The following is a 25,450-nucleotide window of genomic DNA, read 5'->3' as shown; positions in this document are numbered from 1 at the left end:
GAGGAACAAGAGGGTGCGCCCGGAGACGAAGGGTAGAAGAGCGACGGCGACAACGACAAGAAAAAAAAAGGAGGAGGAAAAGAAGAAGGGGAGGGGGGGCCTTCCATAAAAAGCAAAAAAAAAGGACGGTAGTAGAACAACCACAACAAAAACAACGAAATGGGTACCCCATTCGCGCAGACGAGAGACCGAAGTGCGTGGGCAGGGGCGTCGGCGTGGGCGTGGGCAGGTGAGCAAGACATAAACACACAAACACAAAATAAAATGCATGCCTCACTTCTCCGTGGCAACACCACAACAGAAAGATAACAGAAAGAAGAAAAAGATATCAATATACTTACCAGCGGAACACACACTGAAGAACAAGTGTGGACAACTCCGGAGGATAGTGATGGAAAAAAGAGTCGGATGACACTGAGAGTGTGTGTGTGGGGGGGGGGAGGGAGGGGAGGGGGCGAGGAGCAACCCTATGAGCCAGTGGCGATCGGATCGAAAACGTAAGGTGTACTATAATCGGCCTTCAAGAAGATGAGCAATATGGAAGAGACGCAGATGCAGGTAGCCATCAAAGAAAAAGGTGGCAAACAATATGAAAGCTAGACACACCATCGGAATCAGGCCTCGCTGAACATAGGCGATCATGACGGACTGGCAAGGGTAGCTGTCGTACTGCATGTGAAGGCACTTGCAGAGCCTCTTATCCGCATAAACACTGGTGCACGGGATGGTGGTGCCGCTGCACCGGTGAGCACGGTAGAAGCCGCACAGTCGAGGTGCCGTGATATCGTGCTCCACGAAATCGAGGAGTCGCTCATAACTCGCTTGCCCACCAATGATAATCATCGCCATTGTGGAGCAGGCAGTGGCACTCAGTGTGAAGAAGGCGCGCATCGACGCCACGAAAATGCCGTCACGAATCGGAAGTGACATACGAATCGCGTGAAGCGCAGTGCAGACGGTAGCCATGACAGAGACAATCACCGTGCAAAAGACGTACGGGTAAATCTTGGCGAAGTAAACGCCAACTATGTTGGGCTCGGCAGTCAAGATTGTCGTGAGCATGTAAATGAGCAGCACCAGCGTCACTATCATCTCCATTACGGCAATGCTCAGGGTTTGCTGCGGCAGATGGGTGAGAAAGAGGATGCCGGTCAGACGGAAGAGCCCGTTCGGTGCCCTGTAAGCGCGCAGCGCATTGCGGCGGTTCTGTTCCTTCTTCTTTCTTACGCGCTTGACATCTCGGTCGATCTTGATCAGGTGCGCGAGCTCCTCGCGCGTGGTGCGCTCGAGCAGATCGTTGTCAAGGTCTGGACAGTTGCAGCGAGACATGATGAAGGCGCGCAGCGGAACACAGCGCGGGTTGTTGCCTTGAGAGGTGTGAATAATATATCGCCGCACGAACATGCGCAGGCACTGCATGTCGAAAAACTCCTTCGTTGGGTCACGGAAAATGGATTAGAAGCTGCTTTGTGGATCGACTCCAAACTCGACACGGTGGATGTGTGATCGAGAAAAGGTGACATACGGTATCGGGCCCATCGTGCCCTTCTGCTGCTTCATGCGGTTGCGCACCCGCGTCGCCTCCTCCGCGTGTGTCTCCCCGAGCGCGTTCAGCAACACCGGCATCCCCTGGTGCTCCGTAATGTTCATGCTATGGTGGTCGAAGTCGAAGTCGAAGTTCTTGTCGTCGTCCTTTGGCTTCTGGATGCTCTCGGCAACGATAGGGTTGCGCACGCAGCTGAGGTTGTCGCTGCTGTAGTTTGCCTCGATCTCCTCGCGTGCCGCGCCGCCGTGACCGCCACTGGAAACGCCAGCCACGCCACTGTTCGACGGCGCGACGGCGACACCTTGTTTTGAAGACTTCAAGTTATCATCGGCATCAAAAGCGTGGCGGCGCGCTAATTTGTGAAGTTGAAAGTCCTCCTCGGTGTACCGGTGTACGTGGATCAGCATGACGGTTTCCTTGTTTATCGTACCGATCAGGCCCTCGTAGAAGAAGGAGCAGGTCTCACCGTTGATAGTGGTGTCACCCTTGAAGGTGACGCATCGCCCAACCAGCTTCAACTCCGGTGGGGAAATCATTGGCATGTGCTCGATCGGCTTGTCCAGGTGAATCACGGTACTGTTGACCACCTCCTCAATGGGTGGCTCCTGCACCTCTTCCGGCTGCTGCGGATCTGGGGCCGAGGGGGCTGCCACGTCCACGCCGCGTGTACGCTGATCCAAAGCCGAAGCACTCGCGTCAGTGAGAGGCACTGCAGACATGCCGTGATTATCGAAGGATGCGACTCTATTTACATGGCGGTCAGCTTCATCTGACTGAGCAGAAAAGCTCCCGTCTCTCTGCTGTACGGCTGCCGACGCCCCCGCGTCAGCCTGGATCACTCCCATCTGAATCGAGTCTGTTGCCGGGAGCATCTTTATCTTGATGTGCTACCCCTGCAGAACCTCGATCGCAGGTTGTTCTTAGTGTCCACAGCAGCGGGTCTGCAGGTGAAAGTCGAGACGCCGCTTCTGTTTGGCTGTTGTGGTGGTTCCTCCTCCACACCGTACGGCGTGGGAGAACGAAAGAGAGATTGTTCGGTGGCACACCGAGCGAAAGACCGAAGTGAGAAGAAAAGATGAGGCGCCCCGCTGAGTCTCCACAACAAATCACACCGACACACACCGACAGACACGCCCAAAGGAAGAGGTGAGAGACAGTGAGAGGGGCAACCAAACACGAAATCCGCAGCAGAGACACAAACGACAGCGCTCCTGATAACAACAGGGTGAAAGGAGGAAAAACAGAAGTGAATACGAAGATGGGGTCACAGAAAAAAAGAAAACGTGAACTGAAGAGGGCACTACTCGAAGAAAAACGCACAGTCAGTACGTCGCTGACACGGCAAACACTCGCTTGCTCAGTGCGACATACCAAGCGGTGCGCGTGTGCGTCAGTGTGTGTGTGTGTGCGTGTAGGTGGAAATGTGTGTGAAAAAGGGGATGAATGTGAAGGACACCAGAGTCACATCACGAAAAAGAAAGCGAGCGAAGGAGCGCAATGATGAGGAGCAAGGCATACATCCACACATTTTTCTGCACGCACCAATCGACCGCAGAGAAACAGAGTAGAACGGGAGAGAGCATCATGCACACAGGTGTATCACTCCTCACAGCTGATACCTCGTCGGTCCATGGTCGATGTTGGTCGTGGTGGTGGTGGTGTGTGTGGGTGGGGGGGGGGGGCGCTGTGGAGATGCCCGCGAATGACGCTGCCACATATACCGGCCACAGGCAACGCAGTAAAGGCTACAGGCGCGCACGGTTTTGCATCAAAACAGCGCCCATACCTGCATCGGGGCGGCATTAGCACTGAAACATGCGCCATTCCACTCTGCCTTGTGTGTGGTGTGCGTTTTTGTTTCTCCTTATGAAACGAAGGTGGTGCTGGTAATGGGAAAGATGCGGAGAAGACGTGGCGAACCCCTCGGTAGCTATCACCAGCACGCCTCTCACCCTCTCTGACACATACATATACACATATGCGTCCACTTGCGGCGGCACAACCGCTTGAGCTCGCGTTCTTCCTTCGTTTTCGGTTATTAGTTTTGGCCTGTACCCTCTACTGTTGCCGCTGCAGGCGCTGTGGGGGTGGTATTCATCGCTGCTTCGTGAATAGGTCGCAGGAGTGGTGGATACGGTCCGCGCGTCGAATGATTCTGTGGACGGGCAAGACGATACCGAAGGCATCGCGGGCTTCCCGAAAGGTGTGACGCGTGCAACGACACGAAACACAAATAGGAAAGGTGGACACACTCGCGTAAGCACCACAACAGCACAAGATCCCATCAACACGGATCATCGACGGAAAACAAAGAATGATTTCTTTTTGTGCTCCCACGCGCGCAGCGCAGTGCAGACGAGCAACGCTTGAAGGGAGCAATAGCCACAGCGGAAAGGAAGTGCCACCAACGATTACCGAAAACCACCAACATCATCCCTCCCGCGGAAAAAAACGACCGCACACAGGACTGCCTACCAAGAACGACGCCGCCGCCCAAGCGAGGAGACCTTTTCTCCGACGTGTGCATTCCCTGCGATCAAACAGGAATCGAGCCCAACTTCGCCCCCGCCCTGTCACAGGGGTACATCGCGAGGGACTAAGCGACCGCAGGCACGCGTCGTGCAGGAATGCGCCGACTCCGCCATCTGAGCTCGCCCTCTGCCTCACACCCTGCTCGCCGAAATGGCCGCGCAGCTCGCCACGCGGTGCACTCCCACGAGGGGAGCCAAGGCTCCACACCAGTCACCCATGTGAGGGTCAGGGAGCAGGACACGTACGAGCCATGCCGACACCCCCCCCCATCATATGGGTAGCACTCACGCGTTCGCCCTCCAACGCCGCTCCAAGGCGAGACCGATCCGAGACCGCACCACCGGCATCCGCAGCCATGCATCGCTCTCCGCTGCCCGCGACGTAGGTGCCCAGCGCTCTCGCCACCATAACGTGTTCGGCACTGGACCCTGACAGCACGCCGAGGTGTATCCTGATAGCAGGGTCTCACTGCAACAAATTTCCTGCTTGCCGCACCCCACTTTGCGCAAAGCCCACAACTCTACGCGCACCCAGGCACCGCTCGCCCCCGGCCCCTGTCGCACGACGCCCACATCCTCGTCGTCGAGGGCGGGCCGGCTGCAGTCGCACCGGGCCGCGTCCAGGGCCCTGCTCCACGGCAGTGGCGGTGGTGTCCGTGCTGCGGGTAACACGGTAGGGGGAGGAAAGAGGTGGGAGGCCGGCGCACATGCCGGGTGAGCTCGAGCAGCAAGGCGGTTCAGGCCGCGGCGTGCAACATCATAGCGTGAAACGACGTGCGCTGTCAGCCTGCAGCGACCCACCAAACCCCCGTAGCATACCGGGCAACCATCCCACGGTCGAACGCCCTCGTGGCAACCACAGAAACGGGGGCGGACGCTCTGGCGGGCGTGGGGGTGCCGCAGTTCTCGCCCAGCTGTCGGCAGCACACCACCTGCACCCCACGTTGTCGCTGCCAGTCAGCCCCTGTTGCAGGAATCCAGAGCGCCCACGGGTGCCCGTGCGGGGCTGGGCGAGCGTCGACTCCGGTCGCCTCGTGAGCTCAGTAACCGTGCTCCTCCGGTGTGGGACGGCTGTCGGCAACCATGGAACCTCTGTCAGAAAGAAAAAGAAAAAGCGTGTTAATATGTTGCTGGTGATGGAATACACTGAGGTAAGTCCGTGTCTGCCACTCTCGTGTGCGCGTAGGGTGAGCTCCTAGGCAGCGCATCTGGCTAGACAGAGAAAGCGAGCGGGAGCAGCTTGTCAATCATCATCGACGAGCAGTCGCTGCGCATATTCGAAGACGACGAATGTGCAGGCGCTCGCCGGCACCGCTTTCAGGTAGTTCGCGGTAAGTCCGCTGAACAGTGACGTCACACCTTTGTTGCGAATCATCTTTACCATGCAGTCTACCATCCCGCTGTACTTCTTTGCGCGCCCGTTGGTGCCCTGGGTCTGCAGTCGCGTTCGTATCACATTCAACGGGTACGACACTGTCTGCGCCACCGTGGAGGAGAACATCCCAACCACGCCGACTTCGGCCGAATTCAAGCTTGCCTCGTGCCGCTTCATCTTCTTCACCTGCATTCGATACATCATGATGGACTGCTGCGCGCTGGAGTAGAGGCCCATTTCCAGCCCTCGGTAGACAACGATACCGATCATGTTCGGCACGAAACCACGGTAGAACTCCATTACGCCACCCTTGTGGTAGGCAACGCGCACAATCTCGGCCACACCACCTTTGTACTCGTGGCTCCTCGACACCACAACACGCGTCTTGACCACCTCGAGTGGGTATAGAATGCCTTGCGCGCCAAGGCCAGCGAGGGCACCGATTGTGCAGTTCACAGCGAGTTGTGGCACTGTAGAGATGCACCCCAGTCGGTGAAAGGGAGGGGTGAGGATTGACGCCTCCACCGAGATAGCGCGCTCCCGCTGCCGCACCTCGTCGCTTGTCAGCATCGGAGTGACGGATGCCGCTGAGGATACAGGTGAAACAAGTGTTCCATGAACGGCGCGATAACTGCTATGTGTGTCATCGACGATGCTCGGGACCCCCATTGCCCCAGTGCAAGTTCTCGGCTCTTCCGTCCTCACTTTCATGAAGTCACGCGTCTTCTGCGCACGGCAGCTGATGGAGTCGTTGCGCTCATCCATTGCTTTCCACCGCGCTAACAAGATCTTCTTGCGCACCCTTTCCCGTTCGACGCAATCCTCATACAGCGAGGAGAGGTAGCGGCGAATGGAAAAGACAATGGCAAACTCGGGCCCTGCCTTAAAGCAGTTGATCGTGTTGCCGCGCCAAAACGCCTTCCAGCCACCGTCCGCCTTGATCATGCGCGCCAATTGCAGGAGACTCGGGTGCTGTTGGCGGACGGTCTGGGCCGTGCCGGCGACGCGGGCAGACGCCAAGCCGCCGCTCGCGGCGGAGCTCGCTGCGGCGGTAGCCGAGACGGGTTTTGGTGCCTGCACGAGATGTCCCTCTTGCGCAATGAGCTTGATGCGGTCGAGCGGTGCTGTCAGAGTGCGACTTGCAGCACCTGCCACACCACCGGCAATGAAGGTGGCGATGCTGCTATACCAGTCACGACGTAGGTGTAGTGACTTGGTGATAGAAAGCTCCTCATCTTCAGCATCTGACGCGGTGCCTTCCTTCGGAGACGTGCCCGCGTATGATGATGAGGGTTCTATCAACGATCCGGACACGTTGCCAGATTCTGCTGAGCCATCAGACACCTCTGGTGGCTCCTTTGCTGCGCTATCTACTGAGGGTGTCAAGGGACTCGTGGTCCGTCTCCGTGCCGCTCCGCTTCCGTTCATGAAACGTGCGTGCGTGTGTTCAACGCGGAAACAATGGCGAAGAGGTGAACTACTTGCGAAAGAGCCAAAGGTCAGGGGAGGAGCAACAAAAAAAAGGCACGCGTCGTGCAAGTGAAGCAAGAAACAACGGACGCAAACCTTTCCAGGAAAGGGGAGGGATAGCCTTCACGTGGGGTATCCTGCGTAGCCGCCGTCTGAGAATTTTCCGAGATGCGCTGGCACGACCTCACCCACACAGACCACACACACAAAAAAAAAAACTACGAAGTACCGATATCTCTACGTATATCGGCGCTCTACTCGTCCCCCGTGATGGGCGGTAACGAAGGCGGCGTTGACTGTGGTCGCAGTCCTTTACTGTTGTTGCTCTTACTTTCTTCTTGGGTGCCCGTCCTATCTTTTCCACGCCTCGAATGCCGTTGTCGTAGTAGCGTTACGTTGCCTATGCAATGCAGTTCCAGAAAAAATTCAGTTCGGCACCGTTGTGAGAAAAGAGTTTGTGTGACAGGGACGTCGAAGGAGTGAGGATCGTTAGACGTGCCGGCGAGGTGTTTTCGCACGCCGAGGAGGCCCTCGTATTATCCAACCCTCCTTTCTCTATGTGTGCGTTTGTGCACAGCCGCGGATGCCTACACTGCCGTCAGGAGACGTGGGCCAAAAAAAAAGTAAAGCACGTGATAAAAAAGGGGGCAAGAGAGGTGTATGCGTGTGTGTGGGCGGGGGGGGAGAGGGTGCACAGAGACTCTCTTGTCGCGCTGATTTCACCGTGCGAATCCAGGGAGTGAAGGAGGAGGAGGGCCTGGATATGGTCTTGAGAAATGAATTGCGCCGTCATACAAGAGACCCATGACTCAGAAAGAACGCGTCCACCTGGCAGCGAGAGCGGAAGAAGCGGAAGCTCACTATGCGACGGAACACACACACACGCTCTCGAGGGGGGAGAAGACAGACAACAAAGACCGAGGAAACTTCCACGCGCTCGTAAGACGATGGGTGACAGAGACACCGCGGAGATGGCGTAGCTGGAGAAGCAAAGGAAGAAAAAACAGAGAGGGAGATAAGTGGCGTCTGGCTGGTACTCTGCACAGTCCAGCCCTCCTGCCCTGCAGCGCGTTTCTGAAGCAAGCGCGATTACGAAAGTAACGCGCACAGACAAAACGAGTATACATATATATATGTATGTATGTACACATGTACACAGAACAACGACGATGGGGAACCGAAGGGACGGCTGCTCTACATTGGAGAGAGCAGCTATGCGCAACGCAGGCCTCCTCTTATAGCCGACACCACAGCGTCGTTTGCTGTCTAGACAGGGGAACGAGACGGACGGAGGCAGGGGCCATGTATGTGTAGAATCACGATGGCGGCGCGCTAGAAGGGAGGCTTTGTCGTCGCTATGCGCCACACCGAGGCGCGAAATTTGCTCAGAGATGTAACCGAAACGCGCGCACACCAAGGTACGTGAGCTGGTTTTCACCTTTGCTGATATGCCCCTCGCACTCTTATCGTGCGTGCTGACAGAAACCGGTGATCAACGCTAAAAGCAATAGACGTGAGACGTGGGACGAGAGCGAGCAGCAGAAGAAGGACAGATGTGCAGCGGTGAGTGTGGAGGAGGTTGGGGTGTCGAGAGGCTACACATTGACTGCTCTCACTATTGGTGTTCCAGGTATATCGCTTGATGTTTCAGAGCGAGGTGTGGCATGTTGACTCGAAAGCGAAGCAGTAAGGGCGAGCGGCGTAGCCACGGGAGGAGGGCAGCGACATGGTGCATACGGCTCTGCGAATGACAGTTGAAGGTACTGCTAGGCAACAAAAGACTCGGCCCTTTGCATTGCATGGCCTGGATAATAAATGGGGCTCTTTTACCAGTCAGCACAACAGCGCGTGCAAGGGCTCGTTAGACTACTAGGCACAGCAGCCTCTCTTGCGTTCCCAGAGATGCTTATCTTTTCGTATTGTATGAGACTTACGAGGAGCGGGCGCACGCTGTGGCTGCCGTTTTCAAAGTGCACCACCGGCGTCCCTTTACAAGGCACCCTTTCCTTTGCGGCGTTTTTTTTTGGTGATCAGCTGCGCCGAGCGCGTAGTTTAAGGTGTTAGACTGTCCATCTGCACATGCGTCTCCGCGACTCGCTGTAGGGGGCACGCCGTTCGGAGGTGCGAGTGGGGTGCTGGATAGACGCCGTAACAAGACATATGCAGAATAAATAATGGCATCATATGCCATGGCGGTGCGTGAGGAGCGTCGACACAGACATAAACAGCGACGACTCAGCGACGGAAGAAATGAGAAGTGTGCGCACGCGACAGAGCTGGGAGAAGCGAGCAAAAATCGTCGTCCAAAGAACAGAGCCGCGACTGAGATAAACCAAACGAGGGCACGGGGGCTGGTGGGCAAGGAAAAGGCGAAACCCACGACGACCCGAACTGAACAACACCGTCGATGAATGGAGGCATAACGAGGGGTAGACGCGGGTGAGGAGGTGCTTCGAAAAGCGACAAACTCAGGACGCGAGCACACACACTTGCAGAGAGGAAGACGGAGAGAGCGAGCGTCGGTAACCACACCAAAGACTGAGGCGAAAGGGACAGATCGCGAGAAGACGACAACAGCCGGAAGATATGGACATGCTAGTTAAGAAGAGGGAAGAAACAGAGAACAAGATAACATACGCACGCACGGCCATACACGCGGAGAGAGAGAGAGAGAGGAGAGTGCCCGCTTTATTCTGGAGGGAGGTGAGGTGGTGATGGTGGTGGGCTGTGCGCACAAGAGGGGGCTTTCATTCTCGTAGGCGGGGATGGGGAAGTGAGTGGTGGTGGGTGAGGGGGTGAGACACCGAACAAAGGGATTGCCCAAGGGAGGGTGAGAACCGACACGGCACACGGAGAGCAACAGCGACAAAAAGAAGGAGTACACCAGAACACGATAGGGAGAAGATGGGTGTTGTAGGGGTGGCAACAGCCAACATGGAGAGAAACATGTGTGCGCGCAAACACGCACACAATAACACCCGGCGAAGACCACGAAAGAGAGAGAGAGAGAGAGAGCGTAGAAGGGATGGGCCAGATGCAACGAGCTGACGCGCACCACTAACAGACACTAAGGAGTAAGAGAAGGCTCTACAGTAAGAGGCGTGCGGAGTACACTTCCTCTAAAGGACAACGCTAACAGCATCCCTCTCTTTTCTTGCCCCTTAAGCAGCTCTCTCGCTCGCTCGCTCTCTCCCTCTCTCGTCTTCCCCTCCCCCTCGAGCGATCGCGTAACGCCTTACCCGGACCGACACGCGCCCACGTCACCTCTGCACTCCTGCTGCTCTCCCTCGCTGCGTGCGGCGCCTTTGAGCAACCGCGCAAAGAAACCCGCACACACGCGCGTGCGGTTCCGCCCACAAGATGGGGAAGGAGAAGGGAGAAGAGGAAACATCACAGTGTGCTTCACTCCGTCACCTTGTAGAACTGATCATCCGGGACGTACCAGCCGACGATGGGGTACTTGGAGTTGAACTTCTCCACGTACTCCTCGAGCACCTCCAGCTCCTCCTCGGAACAATTCACCCAGTACTGGTTCAGGTACTTCCCCGTCAGGTCCGCCTTGGCCAAGGCACGAGAGGCCTCCGTACCGGCAAACACGTGATAGTGCTGCCCTGGCCCGTAAAAGTGTGGGGCCACCTCGTATACTTTCATCTTGACGCTCATGAAGATGCGCTCGTTCTTGACACCATCGTACTGGGAGAGCTGCTCGCGCGTGTAGCCCTTCTTCACGATACCCGAGACAGGACGGATGCCGCTCCCAGGCGCTTCGCCAGCAGAGGATGACGTGCGCTTGTGCACCGCGACGCCAATCTTGTGTCCGAGCATGCCTAACTTTTTAGCGAAGTCCTTATTTCTCCACAAGTAGAACACGGACACTGTTGCAGCCGCCGCCGACACGATCGCCACCACAAGGAGCTGCCGCTTGCCGTCTGACGACATGATGACGCAAGGCACGAATGGGGTGATGCCTTCTTCGTTGGCGAGCGCAGGCCTCCGCGAATAACGTGAAGGAGCGCTTCTCTGCAAGAGCACGCTCTACGTGGAATTCGTACCGCGCCGACGCGAATTTGGTGTAGACGCCCTCTCTGAGAACGCACGATTGCGACAAGCGCTAGCGCCGCCGAAACACGCAAGACGCGCCGATAGACAAGGGGGACGCGCGACAAAAAGAAATCGTAGGATACCGAAAAACAGCACAAAGTTGCAGGAAAAAGCAACGGGAATACGTGTGTGCGAATCTGATTGCCTGTTCTCGTATCGCAGGGGCTGGGCGGAACACTCCAAGGGTGGGTCAGTGAGAGGAGGAAGCTGGATGGGGGGAGATCTCTGTAAAGAAACGAGATGGGTAGGGCGTTTTTTTAGAACCTAGACGGGACAAACACAGCGAGGGCTCGCGTATCAGACACGAGGAAGGAAAACGAAGACAGGGGGGATGAGGAGATGACGACGTCCAGCAGGGGTCTGTACACCGCTCAGCACCTGCGATGCGGCGCCACATGACTGTCGCGCAGGTGCACGCAATTTTTGTGCGTAGGAAGAGCTTCTATTCCTCGCACGAACAGAGCCCTGGTGAAGGGCGCGCCGGAATCCGTCGCGGCGACCGGGCGCCGTGGACCGGGACAAGGCTTGAGAAGTCCGTTGTCACCCTCTTGTCTGTGGAGAAACGCTTATCCCTGTCGGTCACCGGGTGCGGCAGGCACGCGTGCACCGACAACACGACGGACCCTGAAAAAGAAAACCATTCCTGGAATAGAGGAAAGCGTTTACATGGCCAGATGGTGCATGGCATGTTTCTGCAGCAAACGACGGTTCAAGGCGGGTTTCGAATCGGCAACCTACACAAAACAACAATAAAAGGCTCAGAGAAGGAGGTGGCGGGCGGGCAAGATGAGTCTCAGGTCCTTCACAGACTTCTCTCAACAAAGCCTGCGTGCGTCACGAGGGAGCCGTGCGTCTCCTTGATCAGGCCCCGCCCCTGTGTCCTCTCGCGTACCTCGTTACCATCCGCCCCCGTTCTTTTTCACAACTGTACATCGGCAAGCCGTCGCCAGCGGCTTCTAAAAGATGACACAACAGCAACGACGCGGGCTTGGTGCAACTTGCCCACGCGTCTCATACACACGTACCCGCAACGGCAGCCGCACACCGCCAAGCACACACCCACGGAAACAGACCGTGTGCTTTCCGCACCTGTTCGGCAGCGCTAGTACACGGGCTGCAGGCACGGGTTGTCGTAGGAATTGTCATTTAGTGGGATGCTCTGGAAGTCGTTGTGCAGCATCGCCACCTTGGCACCTTCGCGAATGCGCACCGTCGCATCGGCCGCGAAGTAGTTTTGTCGCACGAGCACTGAGCTCGCGCCGCCCTGGCAATCCAGTCCATAGTGGGCGGACCCCTCGACGTAACTACGGCGAATCGACACGAGCCGCGACGACCTATCCAGCAGAAGCGCCGCGTTTGCGAAGTGGTGAAACGAATTGCTGTCCAAAGATGTGTCGCACGCCTCTGGTGTCAGCTGCTGGGGCGTCTTCGGGGCTGCCTTGTCGTGAGAAACGTAGACGGTATAGCTGCCCTTGACGTACACGCCGACCCCGAGGCACAGAAAGTCGCAACCGTGAACCATCAGCTTGGCGCAGTCTGACAGGATTCCGACTGCTGCGCTACGGTCGGCGAGGGCCGCGCGCGCGGCTTCCTGGAGCTCGCCACCAAGGGCGACGGGAAACGAAAGCACGCCGGCAGTCTTGTGGTTGGCGGTGTGGTTGTCAGCCGCGTCTGTCGGCGAGAGAGGTCGGCCATGGCCAGCGCTGTCCTCGTCACCGCCGTCCACGTCTAAGGAAGCGGCGGCGCCGGCGTTCTGCGGCGACACACCCGGCAGCGCCGCAGCCCACAGGATATCCTGCGTCACGCCGGTAAAGAGACACTTCCGCACCTCCACCTGCGCGCTCGGGAGCGCGTAGATGCCGCAGCGCTGCGGTGCCTCGAAGCTGCACTTGGTGCACTGCACGCGGCAGTACTGGCTCACGAGGAGCAGCGGCCGATCCGACATGGTGGTTTTAGTGATGCCGACGAAGCGGCAGTTTTGGAAAGAGACGTGGGCGCGGTGTACTTGTACAGGACCGGCAAACGTCATGTGGCGGACAACCACGTTTGCCCAGCGGTCGGGATGGGCAAACGTCATGAGGTAGTCGGACTCCTGCTTCGCGCGCTGCACCGCCTCCTCCGTTTGTTGCATGTATTGCGCCTCCAATTCCGCCTTCTTCCTCGCCAGCTCCTCCACCTGCTCTGGTGTCAGCTTCGGTTTTGACTTCTTTTTGCTCTTGACCATTTTTTTCTTGGTGGACGCCCCTGCCGCGGCTGCGGCGTTGTCGGCGGGAGGGTCCAGCGTCACTGCGTCCAGGTCCGGCTTTGCCGGAAGCTGCGGCGGTACGACGATGATGGGGGCGACACCCTCGATGGAGCAGGGGCCGCGAATCACAACGTCGCGTGCGGCATAGCTGGCTCCCACTGAAACCTCTTTCGTGTACCGTTGGTCACTCAAGGCATCTGCGTACGGGTTGACCAACTCCTCCTTCGGTGCAGGGGCCACGGGTCGCTCGCTAGGTGCCGTAGCCTCTGTCGGCTGTGCGGGTGCTGGCTCCCAGGTCTTCACCAGCGACTGGGCCTGCGCACACTGACGGCGAGACACACCCTCGACGAAGAATTGATCCGCTACCTCCACGACCAATGGAGCCTGTGCCGCTCCGCTGTCTGCGTCGTCGTCAGCTTCCTCCGTCGGGAGGACAAGAACATTAGTGCGTGGCAGCGGCGCTGCAACGACGCCGTCAGCGTCCGTGTTAGCTGCGATCACAGACCTACTCGCCTGGCCCACAGACTCAATCGTGTCGTACGAGGACCAGCCGCCAATGAATACGGTGCTCGCCCCGCTCTTGATCGTCGCGGGCTCTGGCAGCACCTCCTTTGAGGAGTTTGCCTTGGAAGACTTCTTCTTGGCAGGCATGAGCAGAACGGACGCAAAGGAAGAGAGGGGGGGGGGTGAGGGCCGACCCACACGCACACAGTCACAGAGGCAGCCTTGTGACCGACGACGATGACGACGAAAATGGGAGGAAAGGCCTACGCGCGGACTTGAAGTGCTCGCTCACGGCGTGTGAATGCGTGCGGAAAGCCAGTGTGGGCATCGGCCGAATGTGGAGAAGAGCATAGCGGTGAGCGGCCCAGAATGCAAGTGCGTGAAGGGGAACAGAGCCAGAGGCGAGAGAAGGATGTCCGGGTGCAAGCGCGGAAAGGAAGAAGGAAACACGCAACACAGGTGAGCCCTCGATGGGGGTGAGGGTACACACCTCCGCAGAAGACTGGGTCAGACTCGCAGCTCATGTGTCAGAGCCGAGGTTCTGGGAGGGATCAGGAGGGGGTGCGTGTGTGTGTGTGTGTGTGTGTGTGGAAGGAAGCTGCCTCTTCACCCACCCCTTTCCTCTCTCTCCTTCAACCTGCACAAGAGCATCACGTGTTCTGTCGTTGCTTCTGATGCGCTGGCCCATCACTGCGCTTGGGCGTAAAAACATGCATATCCCAAGAAATAGCATGCCAAGGCCGGCCAGCTGCTTTGCAGTGTTCCTTCAGCGGAGGCGCGAAACCCGTCGCACGGAGTGCGACACGTCCTTTCTTTTTGTTTGTCAGTGTGTCTATGTGATAGTTGCATGCGCGCGGGGGGGTCCCGTAATGAGCATCTTTTCGTTCTCCTTTTTCGGCAAGCCTGGAAGAAGGAGAGAGAGCACAATCGCATCGCGCGCTCCGAAAGACGAGTTGGTGTCTACTCGGTAGGGGGGGGGTAAAGCTCCGAAACACCAGCACGCCAACAAACACAAAGACCTAAATACAACTCCCTAACCTGCACGCTCAGGGCATGCGTCTTGGCACCGGTGAACACAACTCTGCTCTTCTTTCGTGTACAAGCACTCTCACGCTTGTTCCTCGTACCACGAGCACGAGCGCGAGCACGCGAAGCGCCCTTTTATCGCGTATGGCCGTGACACACCCACAGTGGTGGTCGCCGCGTTTCACCAAGCGGCAGAGGCAGCTCGGTGGCAAACGGGTGCTCCCCCTCTCTCGCAGGTTTGGCCATCGTAATGTCTGTCAGCCTAGTTTCAATGAACACCTTGGCACTTCTCACTGTCACCCATGAGCACTGGCAGCAGTAGGCTGCTGCCGCCGAACTCGAACGCAGGACGCTGCGGGTTGCCTCGGCACCGGCCTCCACCCCCACCGGCGTCGCACTCGCCAAACGACACCAGTCTGGATAGTAGTTCCGCAGGGTTAAGTACAAGTTCACGCCACTATCGGCCCATTCAGCGCCCTGTAGCCGCACTATCATGTAGTTGCACTGGCGGCACAAAATGTTTGGGCAGCCCCCGTCGACCGTAAAGTCGCCGTGATGATCCAGACAGCCGTTGCCCAGTTTCGCTATAGCAGCGTGAAACGCGCCCTTCCGCAGCATCGCTTGAATGCGGGAGGTGTCCAGGCTCGCCTGCTCATTAGCGGCGATGGCGCGCAGCTGATGCAAAGTCGGGTGGCCGGCATCGCGGATGAGGGGTGTGCCAAGGTTCGTGAGAGAGCATCGCGAGGCACACGCGTAGGAGCCCTCCGAGCCTGAGAGAGACGGAAACGGGACCGGGAAGAGCGCAGACTTCGACATGCTGGTAAGCGATCGCCCACTCAGATCCTTATCAACCAATTCTCCTGGTACGTTGTGGGAAGCCACAGCATGACCCACGTCGCCGTCGGCGTCACCATCCTCATCGAAGGAGTGCCCGACTGAGCAACGAGTAGGGGCGACTGTGGTCGCGGAGGTGGACGGCTCCGCACGGGAGGAGGAGACTGAGGTTGGGTTACGCTGCTGCAGAGCATGCATCTTAGCGCCCGTGAACGTGCGGATTTCCTGGCCGTCGTCGATCTCCTCATCCCACTCCGACCGCCGGCGAGACGGTCCGGGAGCAGAGGCAGAGTTACATCCGTTGGTGTGCTTTTCAGGGAAAAGCTCGTCAATTAGACTGTCGAGCTCCGACATGCTGAGTAGCGGTCGTAGGAGCGGAGGCGGTGGCACGCAGTCTGTGCAGAACGCGACAAGGCCCTCGACCGGTGGATCTTCTCGACGTATGTGTTGTGTGTGTGTGTGTGTGTGTGTATTGCTGCTACGAGCTCCAGGGAGTGCAGACCACGATGAGCCGCAGAGGGCCTCTGCCAGGAGGTGGGAAGGAAAGAGGGTGGTGGTAGGCGTGACAAGGAAAGTTGGGGAAGGGCGACTCCGCAGTATCCATGAGCCACACGGCAAAACGACGACGACAACAACAAATCGGGAGGTGAAGCCTCGGTAGGGGAAGAGGGCGATCAGATGGCTCCCTGAACTGCCCCTGCTTCACTCGTCGAGCCTCCCTCCATCCCTCCCGAAAAAAAAGCACGAATGCCGCACTTAAAACACTGGCACAGTAACACGACTAGACAATGTGATCTGAGAAGCGAACAAAAAGAGAGACTGGCTCCACACAAGAGGACATCGCACGTGCAGTCGCGACGTCATGCAAAAACCCTGTTCTCCGGGACGCGGCAGACGATAGGCTGGCGTTCGAGGATGACCTTGTGGGCTCCCATGGGTGTGTGTTTCCGTTGTTTGGTTGCCTTGAAAGAGGAGAGTTATTCATCACCATGTGACAGTGTTTGCTTTCTTCTTGCTAAGAGGATTACAGACAGCTGAAGAGGAAGAGGGGAAGATACACAGAAGACATGATGGAAAACACGCACATGCACAATGGCCATATATATATAACGAAAGACAAGTGAACCACACAGCGCAAAAAAAAAGAAGCAAGAGGGAGAGGCACCCTTTTTTGGTAGTCGTGACGGTAGTGGCAGCAACAACAACAGCAAAACAGAAACAGTACAGAGGCTCGAAAAACGCTTCACACACCCCACAACACACACACACACAAAAGATGCAGTCGACATGCATGCCTTCATCTCTCGTATGGTGAAATCGAAGCCCAACACTAGATGCGAGTCAACAAGGGAGAGGAGAGGTGGAGAAGGTAAAGGCAAAAAAAAAACAATAGGAACACACAGAAAAGACAAAACCGTAACCGACTCAAGCGAGAAATGACGAGAGAAACCGAGGATGAGAGGAGGGTAAGCGGCGTGGGGTAGATGACAGACGCAGAGAGGAGACAGAGGAGAGTGGCAGGGTGGGGCAAAGTGCTACAGCTACCGCCTAGGACAAGCAGAGCACAAAAAGAGAAGTTCATGGAAAAGCAACGAAAATAGCGCATGGCCTTCGGACCCCTATTCCTCACCGCCATGATTGGGCCGGACGTGGCAGCACTAACAGAAGGTACGTCACACTCGTGCGCACATCTCCACTGTGTCTTTACAAGGATCGACAAGACTTGGTTGTCAAGCGCAACAGTGTCGAGAGGAGACATGTTCCTCTCACCCACCCTCTTATCTCCCTGTGGCTAGCGAGACCCGAAAACTGCACAACGTGAGGCTTCCGCAATGCGCAGAAAGCAGACAACGTCTGCTATCGCTAGAAAAAAAAATGCACACAGCAACGTGTATTCGCTGCATTTGCCCCTCAATGTACCATCGCTTGCACATAACGGGAGCGAGCCTGGAGTGGTCTAGAACTACAAGGACTGCTCAGCGTCGCGAAACTCGCGCGACCACAAATACGTGCACGCACACTCACGGTCGCGCGGCCGTTTAAACAGCCGAGCCAACCAAACGCAAGACTTGCAACAAACCATACTGGAACAACACATGTACATGCTGCTATGATACCAAAGAAGTAAACAGAGAACGCATGGCAGCGACAAAAAAAAAAATACAGCAAGAGCATGGAGACAATAGAGGAACACAGGACAGCGGAAGGGTACGTACAAACACCTGCGTAGGCACACACGCACACACTCCTTCACACGACGCAGAGGAACACTGGAGAAACACTATAACTGTGGCAAGGAAGCACACGAAAAGGAAAAACATGACCAGTAAAAAAGCAGCATTCAGAAACGACGACGACGACGACGACAACAACAACAACAACAAAAGCGAGGAACGCAAGCGCAGAGGTACGAAGGCGCCAGGAATGAGAGCAAGCGGCGCACAGAAGGGCGGATAAAAATACGGCGGTGTGGACGGGCGCCAAAGACACTGTGGCCATACCCCTCATTGAAGCGTACTGCTCTGACAACCCTTCCGCTCTCCCACACGGTCCCCCCTCTCCAATTCTCTTCTCTCTACATTTTTGTTGGTCGCATCTATTTTTGTTTGTTTCCATATGCCTCTTCTCCCTTTTCGTCGTCTGTTCCCCTCCCACTCTTCCGGTGTACACCTCAACCGGCCTTCGAGAGGGCGCTAGGGGGAGGAAGAAAGGGGGAAAAAGAAGTCCAGCAAGCTCAACACAGAGAAAAAAGAAGAGCACACACGCAAAAGCACATACATATACGCATGAATAAAGAAAGGAAGAGTGTCGTTGAGGGCGGTGAATGGCAGAGACGAATGTCTAACGTAAACACACAGACACACACATACACATATATATATATATGTATATATAGGTTCATGTGCCCACACAGAGGTTCTGCAAGAGAGAGAGAGAGATTCGCACAACGGCCGCTCGTGCCTCCGTCTCTCAGCGTCCCTTTATTTCTGTTTGTTGGCTTTGCTGGCCGACTCATGTGCACGCCCTTTCGCCATTGCTCAAGTCACGTTTCGGTTTTCCTGCTCCTCCGCCGGAAACGCACGATTGCCAGCTTTGCTCTATGCAAAAGGCGCCCACCACCGACAAAAAATAATGACGGGGACGGGGGCAGGCGCCGACACACATACACATACACATGCGATCTCGACCGCGCATCAGCCTAGAAGCTCCTATGGGATATTAATGTCCCGCAAGCATCCCCCACCCCCACCCACACACACCAAAGGCTGAGGGCATGGGGTAGCGGCCCGCGCTGTGTTGAAATCAGCGACGCGGCTAAGACTACATGGCAACGCATTCGCACTGTAACTTCTTCTTAGACGACGTCTTACCATCCTTACCGTAGTGCACCTCCCCGTGCTCGTCTGCTGCCACGGAGGCGTCAAGATCGGCGGTGGGGCCGCCCATCTGCTGGTGAGATCGGCCCGCCTCCCTCTTCGCGATGTCTGGACCGTCGCACTCGTTTTCGTGCTGCTGATGACCCGCTCGACGCTTTAACCCGTTGCGTTCCGCGGCCGTCTCTCTCCACTGAGTAGCGTTGTTTGGTTCCAGCGCTGAGTTCGCTAGCGGCCCTGCTGCTGGGCAGCTGCCAGGCGGATCAGCGCCAGAAGCTACTGCGGCATTAAAATGAGAAACAGGCGCCATGAGGGGACTGTAGGCACCGCTACCGTTTTCACGCAGGGAGTATTCGTTGTGGTCGTACTCGCCCGAACTGGCTTGTGCGCGGGGTGACTCGCTGCCTTCGGCGGCAAGACACGCTGTAGTGATAGGAATGTCGGCAGACCCGCCTTGCGGGGGCGGGCCACAGTACTGCACGGAAGCATCTACACCGACCGGCGGGTTGCCGTGCATACAATCCTCACCCGCGCCAGAGCCACCAATGTCAACCTCGCTCATACGTAGTGTGCCGCTGTTATGCGGATGCAGAGCGTCGGCCGGGTAACCACTCATGGTGGCGCCATTTCCTGCAGCGCCATTGCCGCTGCCTACGCGGCTGGCAACGCTGTTCGGTTGGGCCGCATCAGGGTGCAGGGGCGTGTGTTGGAGTTCTCGTGAACCCATTTCTACAGCGCCAGGCAGCGGAGCTGCCCTACGGGGTGGAGGTTGCAGCGGCCTGCTACTAGCGTTGTCGTCCATCGAATGCCCATTTCCCGCGGCGTCAGGTGCGGGGCCGACATCGCGAAGGTGCGCCGCAGAGCCCTGCACCGCTCTAGCACCCGCGTCCACGACAGGGGCACCGTCGGCATCTATGCAAGAGTCCGCCATTGACGAGTCGATCTCCCACTCTACCGGCTTATTGGGCGGGTAGCCGCGACGCTCCAGCGCGCGATGCATGAGAGTGAGGAGCAGGTCGTAGTCCGGCTCGTCCTCGTAGCGGAGGGTCTGCAAATGAGCTAAGAAGGGCTGAAACTCGCGTGGCAGGTTGCGCACGAGATGCGGGCTGATGGATTCCTCCTTGCAGCGCCCAATGTCATCCTTTTCCTTGTACTTGCGCCACGGTAGCGTGCCGGTGGCAAACTCTACGAGCATGAAGAGCAAGCTCCACAGGTCATCTACGCGGCCCAGCTCCCGGTGGTGGTGCGAGGCGACAGAGGCGTACCGGCTCGTTCCACGAAACCCGGCGTTTTCGCGCGGCGGGCGAATTTCGCCGTTTGAGCGGCGGAAGCGGCGGGCGAGGCCGAAGTCGATCAAGTAGCATGTGGTGTGGTCCGGAGTGCCGGGCAGCCCGGTAACAAAGTTCGACGGCTTGATGTCGCGGTGCACCAGCCCAAGGTCGTGAACTCCGCGGATCGCTGTCAGGCACGAGACGCCGGCTTTGAGTGTCGTGTAGATGTTGAAGGTGCCATGCTGGCTGCGACGGCGCAGCTCGGCCAGGTTCGAGCCTAGCTTCTCCATCACCAAGTAGTTCATTCCATTCGTACAGCCGCTACCAAGGTAGCGCACCACTTGGGGGCAGGGCTGCACCTTTTTCAAAGCAAGCGCCTCCAGCCGCAGTACATTTTTGTTTTCTTGTTCCACTTTGATGCACACCTCGTTGCGCTCCTCTGCCGGGGGCAAATTTTCCAGTAGCTTCAGATTCTCCGCGGCTACGGTGAGACTATCCGCCTCCTCGGCCGGACCGTCCACCTCCATGGCCGCGAACGTTTCACCGAAGGATCCGGCGCCGATGCGATTGATGATGATCCATCGACGCAGGCGCATGCCTACCTGAATCTTCGTGTGTGCTAGTTTCGGGCTGGCCGCTGCGGCGGGTTTATCGTTGCAGTTGCGGCTGCCGGCGTCGCCGCCGCCGTGCGGGCCGCTGCCCTCAGCGCGACCGCAGTTCCCGTCGCCCTCGTTGCCGACCATCCCTTTGCTACGGTTGTCCCCGGCGTACACGGGTGCACCGTCTACGGCTCCGGCCGGAGAGGCTGCCCCGCCCTTGTCCTGCGCCGCGTCGGGATGGCCCTGTTGGCAATGCGGGGTCGAAATGACGGTAGCCATAGGCACCGGTGACGGCCCTGCACCAACGAAGACCGCGGGTGCCTGCAGCGGCGGTGGGAGCAGCTGTAGATGCGGCGGCTGTATAATGCGACTGTTGAGGCTTCGAGGTACGCCGAAAATGCTAGCTCGACTTGACACAGACGCGTTGTTAACCGCTGTGCTGCTGTTCGCCGGGGTGGTTGTCCGCGCAGCTGGAGCGATATGGGATACCCCGAGGGTCGCCTGCTGTGGCCGAAGAGCCGGCTGCTCAGGCGACTGGGAGTGTCCGGAGCCGCTGCGCGGAGTGCTGCCGTGCTGCCTACCCTGGTGGTGGCGATACGAGTGGCGAGATCCTGCGGACGAGCGACTCAGGTTGAAAGACGAGCGCCGATGCAAGCGAGAAGCGTTCTGGTGGCTACTCGGTACACCGGCTGCTCCTTCGACAGCGTTGTGATACACGCGTCGCTGGGACAGCACGGCGCCAGGACCGCCGCCTTCCTGGTGACCTGCCGCGGTAGCTTGAGCGGACGCTGCACCGGCGTAGGCCTGCTGAAGACGAACGTTGAGTTGACGAATCTCCGCACTGGAGACGATGCTGCTGAAGTTCTGCCGGACTGTGTTGTTGCCGATATCGACTTGCATAAACGTGAGGAGGTGGACTGGGTGTCTACTCAAGTCGTTCTCTGTATGCGTGTACGCTTGCAAGTAACTTTGCCGATCCCTCCTCACAGTTGTGGGAGGAGAAGCACGAAGATGAAAGCGAAAAAGGAAGACAGCCCCGAGTTGTACGGCCGCGCGCGCACACACAGACAGACGCACACGAACGGCGGGGGAAGAGGGAAGGGAAAGCGAGCAGCTGCTAGCGGTAAAGCGAGTGGAAGAAGCGGAGGGGTGGGAGGCGAGAGCACGTCAGAAAAAATAAGAACCACACACACGAAAGCTCCTGTGCGACGCTCCTGTGCACCGCGCGAGAGACCGTTGATTGCTCCGTCTCCTTCGAATAGTAATAGGGCGAAACACACACACCACCACGCACACCGCAAAACGAATGCCGTGTAACTTGATGGGGATATTCGCTCTCACGGAAAGATGATCGATTCGACCGCGTGAGAAATCTCTAAAGGGGGAGAGGGGGAGGAGGAGAGGGGAAAAGGGGAGGGGTATCACGCGGAAAAAAGTAGCAACAAACGTATGTGTGCGTGTTTCGATCCCGCCAAGGAGGGGAGGAGAAAGGGAGAGGCAGCGAAAACCGTTACCTGAGCGCACGCTCAACCACGCACACAGATCAACAAGACTCGAAGCGAGAAGCAGAGAGAACAAGAGGAAAAGAAAAACAATGAGAGACACGCACAAAGAAAAAAACGGAGGAGGAGGGGGAGGGGAGGTGCGTGTGTGTATGTGTATATGACTCACGGATTCATAAGAGGCGGTGAATTAAGCGAAGGCGACAATGCCAAAACAAACACACACACAAAAAAGGTGTGATGAGGAGGTGAAGGAAGTGCACAAGAGGGAGAAGATGTATAACACGTCCGGAAATAGAGGCAGAGGAATACCTCCAGAGGCGAGGGCCTATTCAAGACCGTGCGGAAACTCGGATTTTGTGCACAAACACACAGAACGAAAGCAGATACTGTCCTGCTATTTTTCCGCTTCTCGCTTGTGCTAGCAAATCTAAGAAGCACTATGGGTGTGTGTCCCAGGGCACGTTCAACACCCAAACTGCGTCCCGTTCACGTAGGATTCGTTCCTGCGTAAGGGCGCTTACAGGACGGCGGTGCTTTCCGGTGCGGGGTCGAAGCCGTCTGTGCACGCTACGGGGACCTGAATGTTTCCCCACGCAGAGAAGAAAAGCTTGATCGCGAACTCGGTAGAGAGAGTGATGTTAGGTTCGCTGTCGCACCTCACGTGCATTGTACGACTTTCTTTTTCCCCGCCACCACTTCTTCCCCCGGTAGTACGCAGTGGTGCCCACGAGACCGGGGTCAGCTTTTTCTTTCGCCGGCACGAGGAGAACACACCAAAATGTGCGTTGTCTGCCCCGTCGCCCACACGGGAGCCTACACGCTTCTCTGCAACACACACACAGACACACACGCGGTCTCCTTCGCCACTGTCACACCAGTATCGGTGTTTCGGAAGCCACAAGGCAGGAATGGCTGCTGCTTTTGTAGTTTTTCGGGGGAGGGTTCGCTTACTTTTTCCGCCAATCGTGTCTAGAACAGAGCGAAAGAGAGGGAAGGAAGGAGGGAGGGAGAGGAAGAGAGAATGAGAAAACGTGCCGCGAGCTACATCGACGTACAGCTCGCAGAAAACGACAAGACGACCAACACCCACTCACAACACTGAAAACAAACGAAGCAACAAAGAAAACAGTGCCGCCAAGCAAAGAAAAGACAACACAGTCAGAGGAGAGAAATGGGCAGAGGACGATGGCGGTCCGAGACAGTAACAGAAGCTACTGAAACAGAAACAGATACAGAGGGAGAGCGAGCGAGAGAGACAAATAAACAGGAAGCAAGACCAGCCACAATGGTGGTAGAGCAGAGCAGAGAGACAGGGCTATGAATTCGTGTAGATGTATGTGGTACGTGGGCCCGTCTGTATGTGTAGGAGGTGTGTGTGTGTGTGTGTGTGTGTGTGTGTGTAAGAGAGGGAAGTGAGGGAAAGTAAGGTGTATGCGGGAAGCCGCACCGCGTGCAATGAGCTACTGCTTTGGTAGCGGAGGGAAAAACTGTGGCGACGAGGATGCAGCCGAGGTGGCATGACGGAAAAAAAAAAACAAATCACCGGATATGTGCGGGCAGCGCACGGCAGAAAGGACAGAACATGTCCGTTGAAGCAGAGGGGCATGGGAAGGCGTCAAAGAGGAGAGAAGGTATGCGTAAAGGGCATGGCGCTGTAGCACAATGGAGCAGCCGCGTGGACCTGAAAAGGTGCACCGCAGTGTCGGCTCCCGCCACATGCAACACGAAAGAAAAGGCACGCGCGACGCAGACGGCAACGACACCACGCCCACATCACCGCTACGGCTTCCTCCGTTCTTGGACGGCCTACCGCAGTCATTCCGGCCCTTCATTTGGTTTCTCGCGTCAGCGGCTCGTGAGCAAGCGTCAAAAAGAGGGATGGAACAGTATATCAAAGCCAAGGAAGAGAACAACGACGAGAGAGCGGGTACGTGCACGACAGCGGCAGCAAGAGAGAAGAGCGAGAGTGCGAAGAGACATCGGTGTTCGTCTCCAACAGTACACCACCGCCATTCTCTCCGTGTTTGCTCACCCACGCTTTACGCACCTCCCCCCCCCCGCCTCCATCTTTCTAACGTTTGATTTCAAACGCAAACGGACGCCTGTGCATCTCGAAATTGCTGTTAAACACGGGAGGCGACAGAGGAGGCCGTGTCTTGACACACAAGAGGCGTGGATAGCGGTGTGCCCCATGCGCACAAAACAAGCACACTGCGCGGCACCAGATGAGTCACCTTGCCTGATGCCGCTCTACTTGGCTACCTCAGAACGTCCCTTTTCGGCTACTGCGGGCAAGGCTGCTAGACAAGCCTTTCGGCCTGTGCGACATGGAAGTGCGAGCCTCGCTGCGCGCCTGCGTGGCTTCGTCAGCCCGCCGCTTCATGCGCCAGTCTCTGGGGACGATCGGCACAGGGGGCTTCGCCGTCAGAAAATTGGCATAATCCTGCGCAAACTCGCGCAGACCACCGGCAATGATGGCAACATTGTCGACTCCCTTCTGATACATCGTGTTGGCCAGGTTCACAACGGCTTCTTCCTCCAAGTCGTAAAGGACGATATACTTGTTCTCCTTGTTCTTGTAGGCGTACATCTCTGGCAAAAACGGATTGGTCGAGTGATGCACCTTGATCTTTGGGTAGTGCAACGCCCTCTTGATATGGCAGGCCTCGTAGTGCTCCGCTTCCCGGCAGTCGATCAGCAGGTAGCTAGTGGCAGCCTTGTCGACCGCGTTCTCGGGACCGCCGTACTCGTCCATGGGTCGTGCAAAACCACCATCTTCTAGGACCGACTTGGGTTCCTGACGGCTGAGGAAGGCGGCGACGACATCGATGCGCAGCCGCTGAAATAGCTCGCCAGGCTGCCTCTTTGTCTTAATCTTGATGTTGCGCATATACTCCGCGAGTGGAGCGGTCATGCCTGACTCCACCACTGCCTGCACACAATCGTACTTTGGATTCGCGGACGTGCGCCGCTGAAGGATGTCCTTGTCACCAATCGCGGGGTTGATGCTCATGGTAGGCTTTGGGAGAATCGAACAAAGCTGGAAGAGGGAATCACGTCGAGAGGTGC

The 25,450-nt window shown here is 57.2% G+C and overlaps 6 protein-coding genes and 1 pseudogene across 7 annotated transcripts; all 7 read right to left on the bottom strand.

Moving 5' to 3' along the window:
• Positions 1-507: 507 nt before the first annotated feature.
• LMJF_34_3070 lies at positions 508-2,418 on the bottom strand (annotated as a pseudogene). Its single transcript has one exon. A coding segment is annotated over exon 1 (1,911 nt).
• A 2,902-nt stretch (positions 2,419-5,320) lies between these two features.
• LMJF_34_3060 (mitochondrial carrier protein-like protein) lies at positions 5,321-6,397 on the bottom strand (the record flags this gene model as incomplete). The annotated part of the gene is made up of 1 exon (XM_001686358.1): positions 5,321-6,397. The coding sequence occupies one exon, from the start codon at positions 6,395-6,397 to the stop codon at positions 5,321-5,323; it is 1,077 nt and encodes a 358-aa protein (XP_001686410.1).
• A 3,927-nt stretch (positions 6,398-10,324) lies between these two features.
• On the bottom strand, positions 10,325-10,861 carry LMJF_34_3050 (conserved hypothetical protein; the record flags this gene model as incomplete). The annotated part of the gene is made up of 1 exon (XM_001686357.1): positions 10,325-10,861. The coding sequence occupies one exon, from the start codon at positions 10,859-10,861 to the stop codon at positions 10,325-10,327; it is 537 nt and encodes a 178-aa protein (XP_001686409.1).
• Positions 10,862-12,125: 1,264 nt separating this feature from the next.
• On the bottom strand, positions 12,126-13,919 carry LMJF_34_3040 (conserved hypothetical protein; the record flags this gene model as incomplete). Its single annotated transcript, XM_001686356.1, has 1 exon — positions 12,126-13,919. One exon carries the CDS (start codon positions 13,917-13,919, stop codon positions 12,126-12,128), a length of 1,794 nt encoding a protein of 597 aa, XP_001686408.1.
• A 1,014-nt stretch (positions 13,920-14,933) lies between these two features.
• On the bottom strand, positions 14,934-15,986 carry LMJF_34_3030 (conserved hypothetical protein; the record flags this gene model as incomplete). The annotated part of the gene is made up of 1 exon (XM_001686355.1): positions 14,934-15,986. One exon carries the CDS (start codon positions 15,984-15,986, stop codon positions 14,934-14,936), a length of 1,053 nt encoding a protein of 350 aa, XP_001686407.1.
• Positions 15,987-18,953: 2,967 nt separating this feature from the next.
• Positions 18,954-21,776, bottom strand: LMJF_34_3020 (putative protein kinase; the record flags this gene model as incomplete). Its single annotated transcript, XM_001686354.1, has 1 exon — positions 18,954-21,776. One exon carries the CDS (start codon positions 21,774-21,776, stop codon positions 18,954-18,956), a length of 2,823 nt encoding a protein of 940 aa, XP_001686406.1.
• Positions 21,777-24,644: 2,868 nt separating this feature from the next.
• LMJF_34_3010 (conserved hypothetical protein) lies at positions 24,645-25,394 on the bottom strand (the record flags this gene model as incomplete). Its single annotated transcript, XM_001686353.1, has 1 exon — positions 24,645-25,394. One exon carries the CDS (start codon positions 25,392-25,394, stop codon positions 24,645-24,647), a length of 750 nt encoding a protein of 249 aa, XP_001686405.1.
• Positions 25,395-25,450: the final 56 nt, after the last annotated feature.

This window comes from Leishmania major, chromosome 34 (assembly GCF_000002725.2).
Source record: "Leishmania major strain Friedlin complete genome, chromosome 34".
Lineage (NCBI taxonomy): Eukaryota > Euglenozoa > Kinetoplastea > Trypanosomatida > Trypanosomatidae > Leishmania > Leishmania major.
This window is presented reverse-complemented; position numbering and strand designations above follow the sequence as displayed.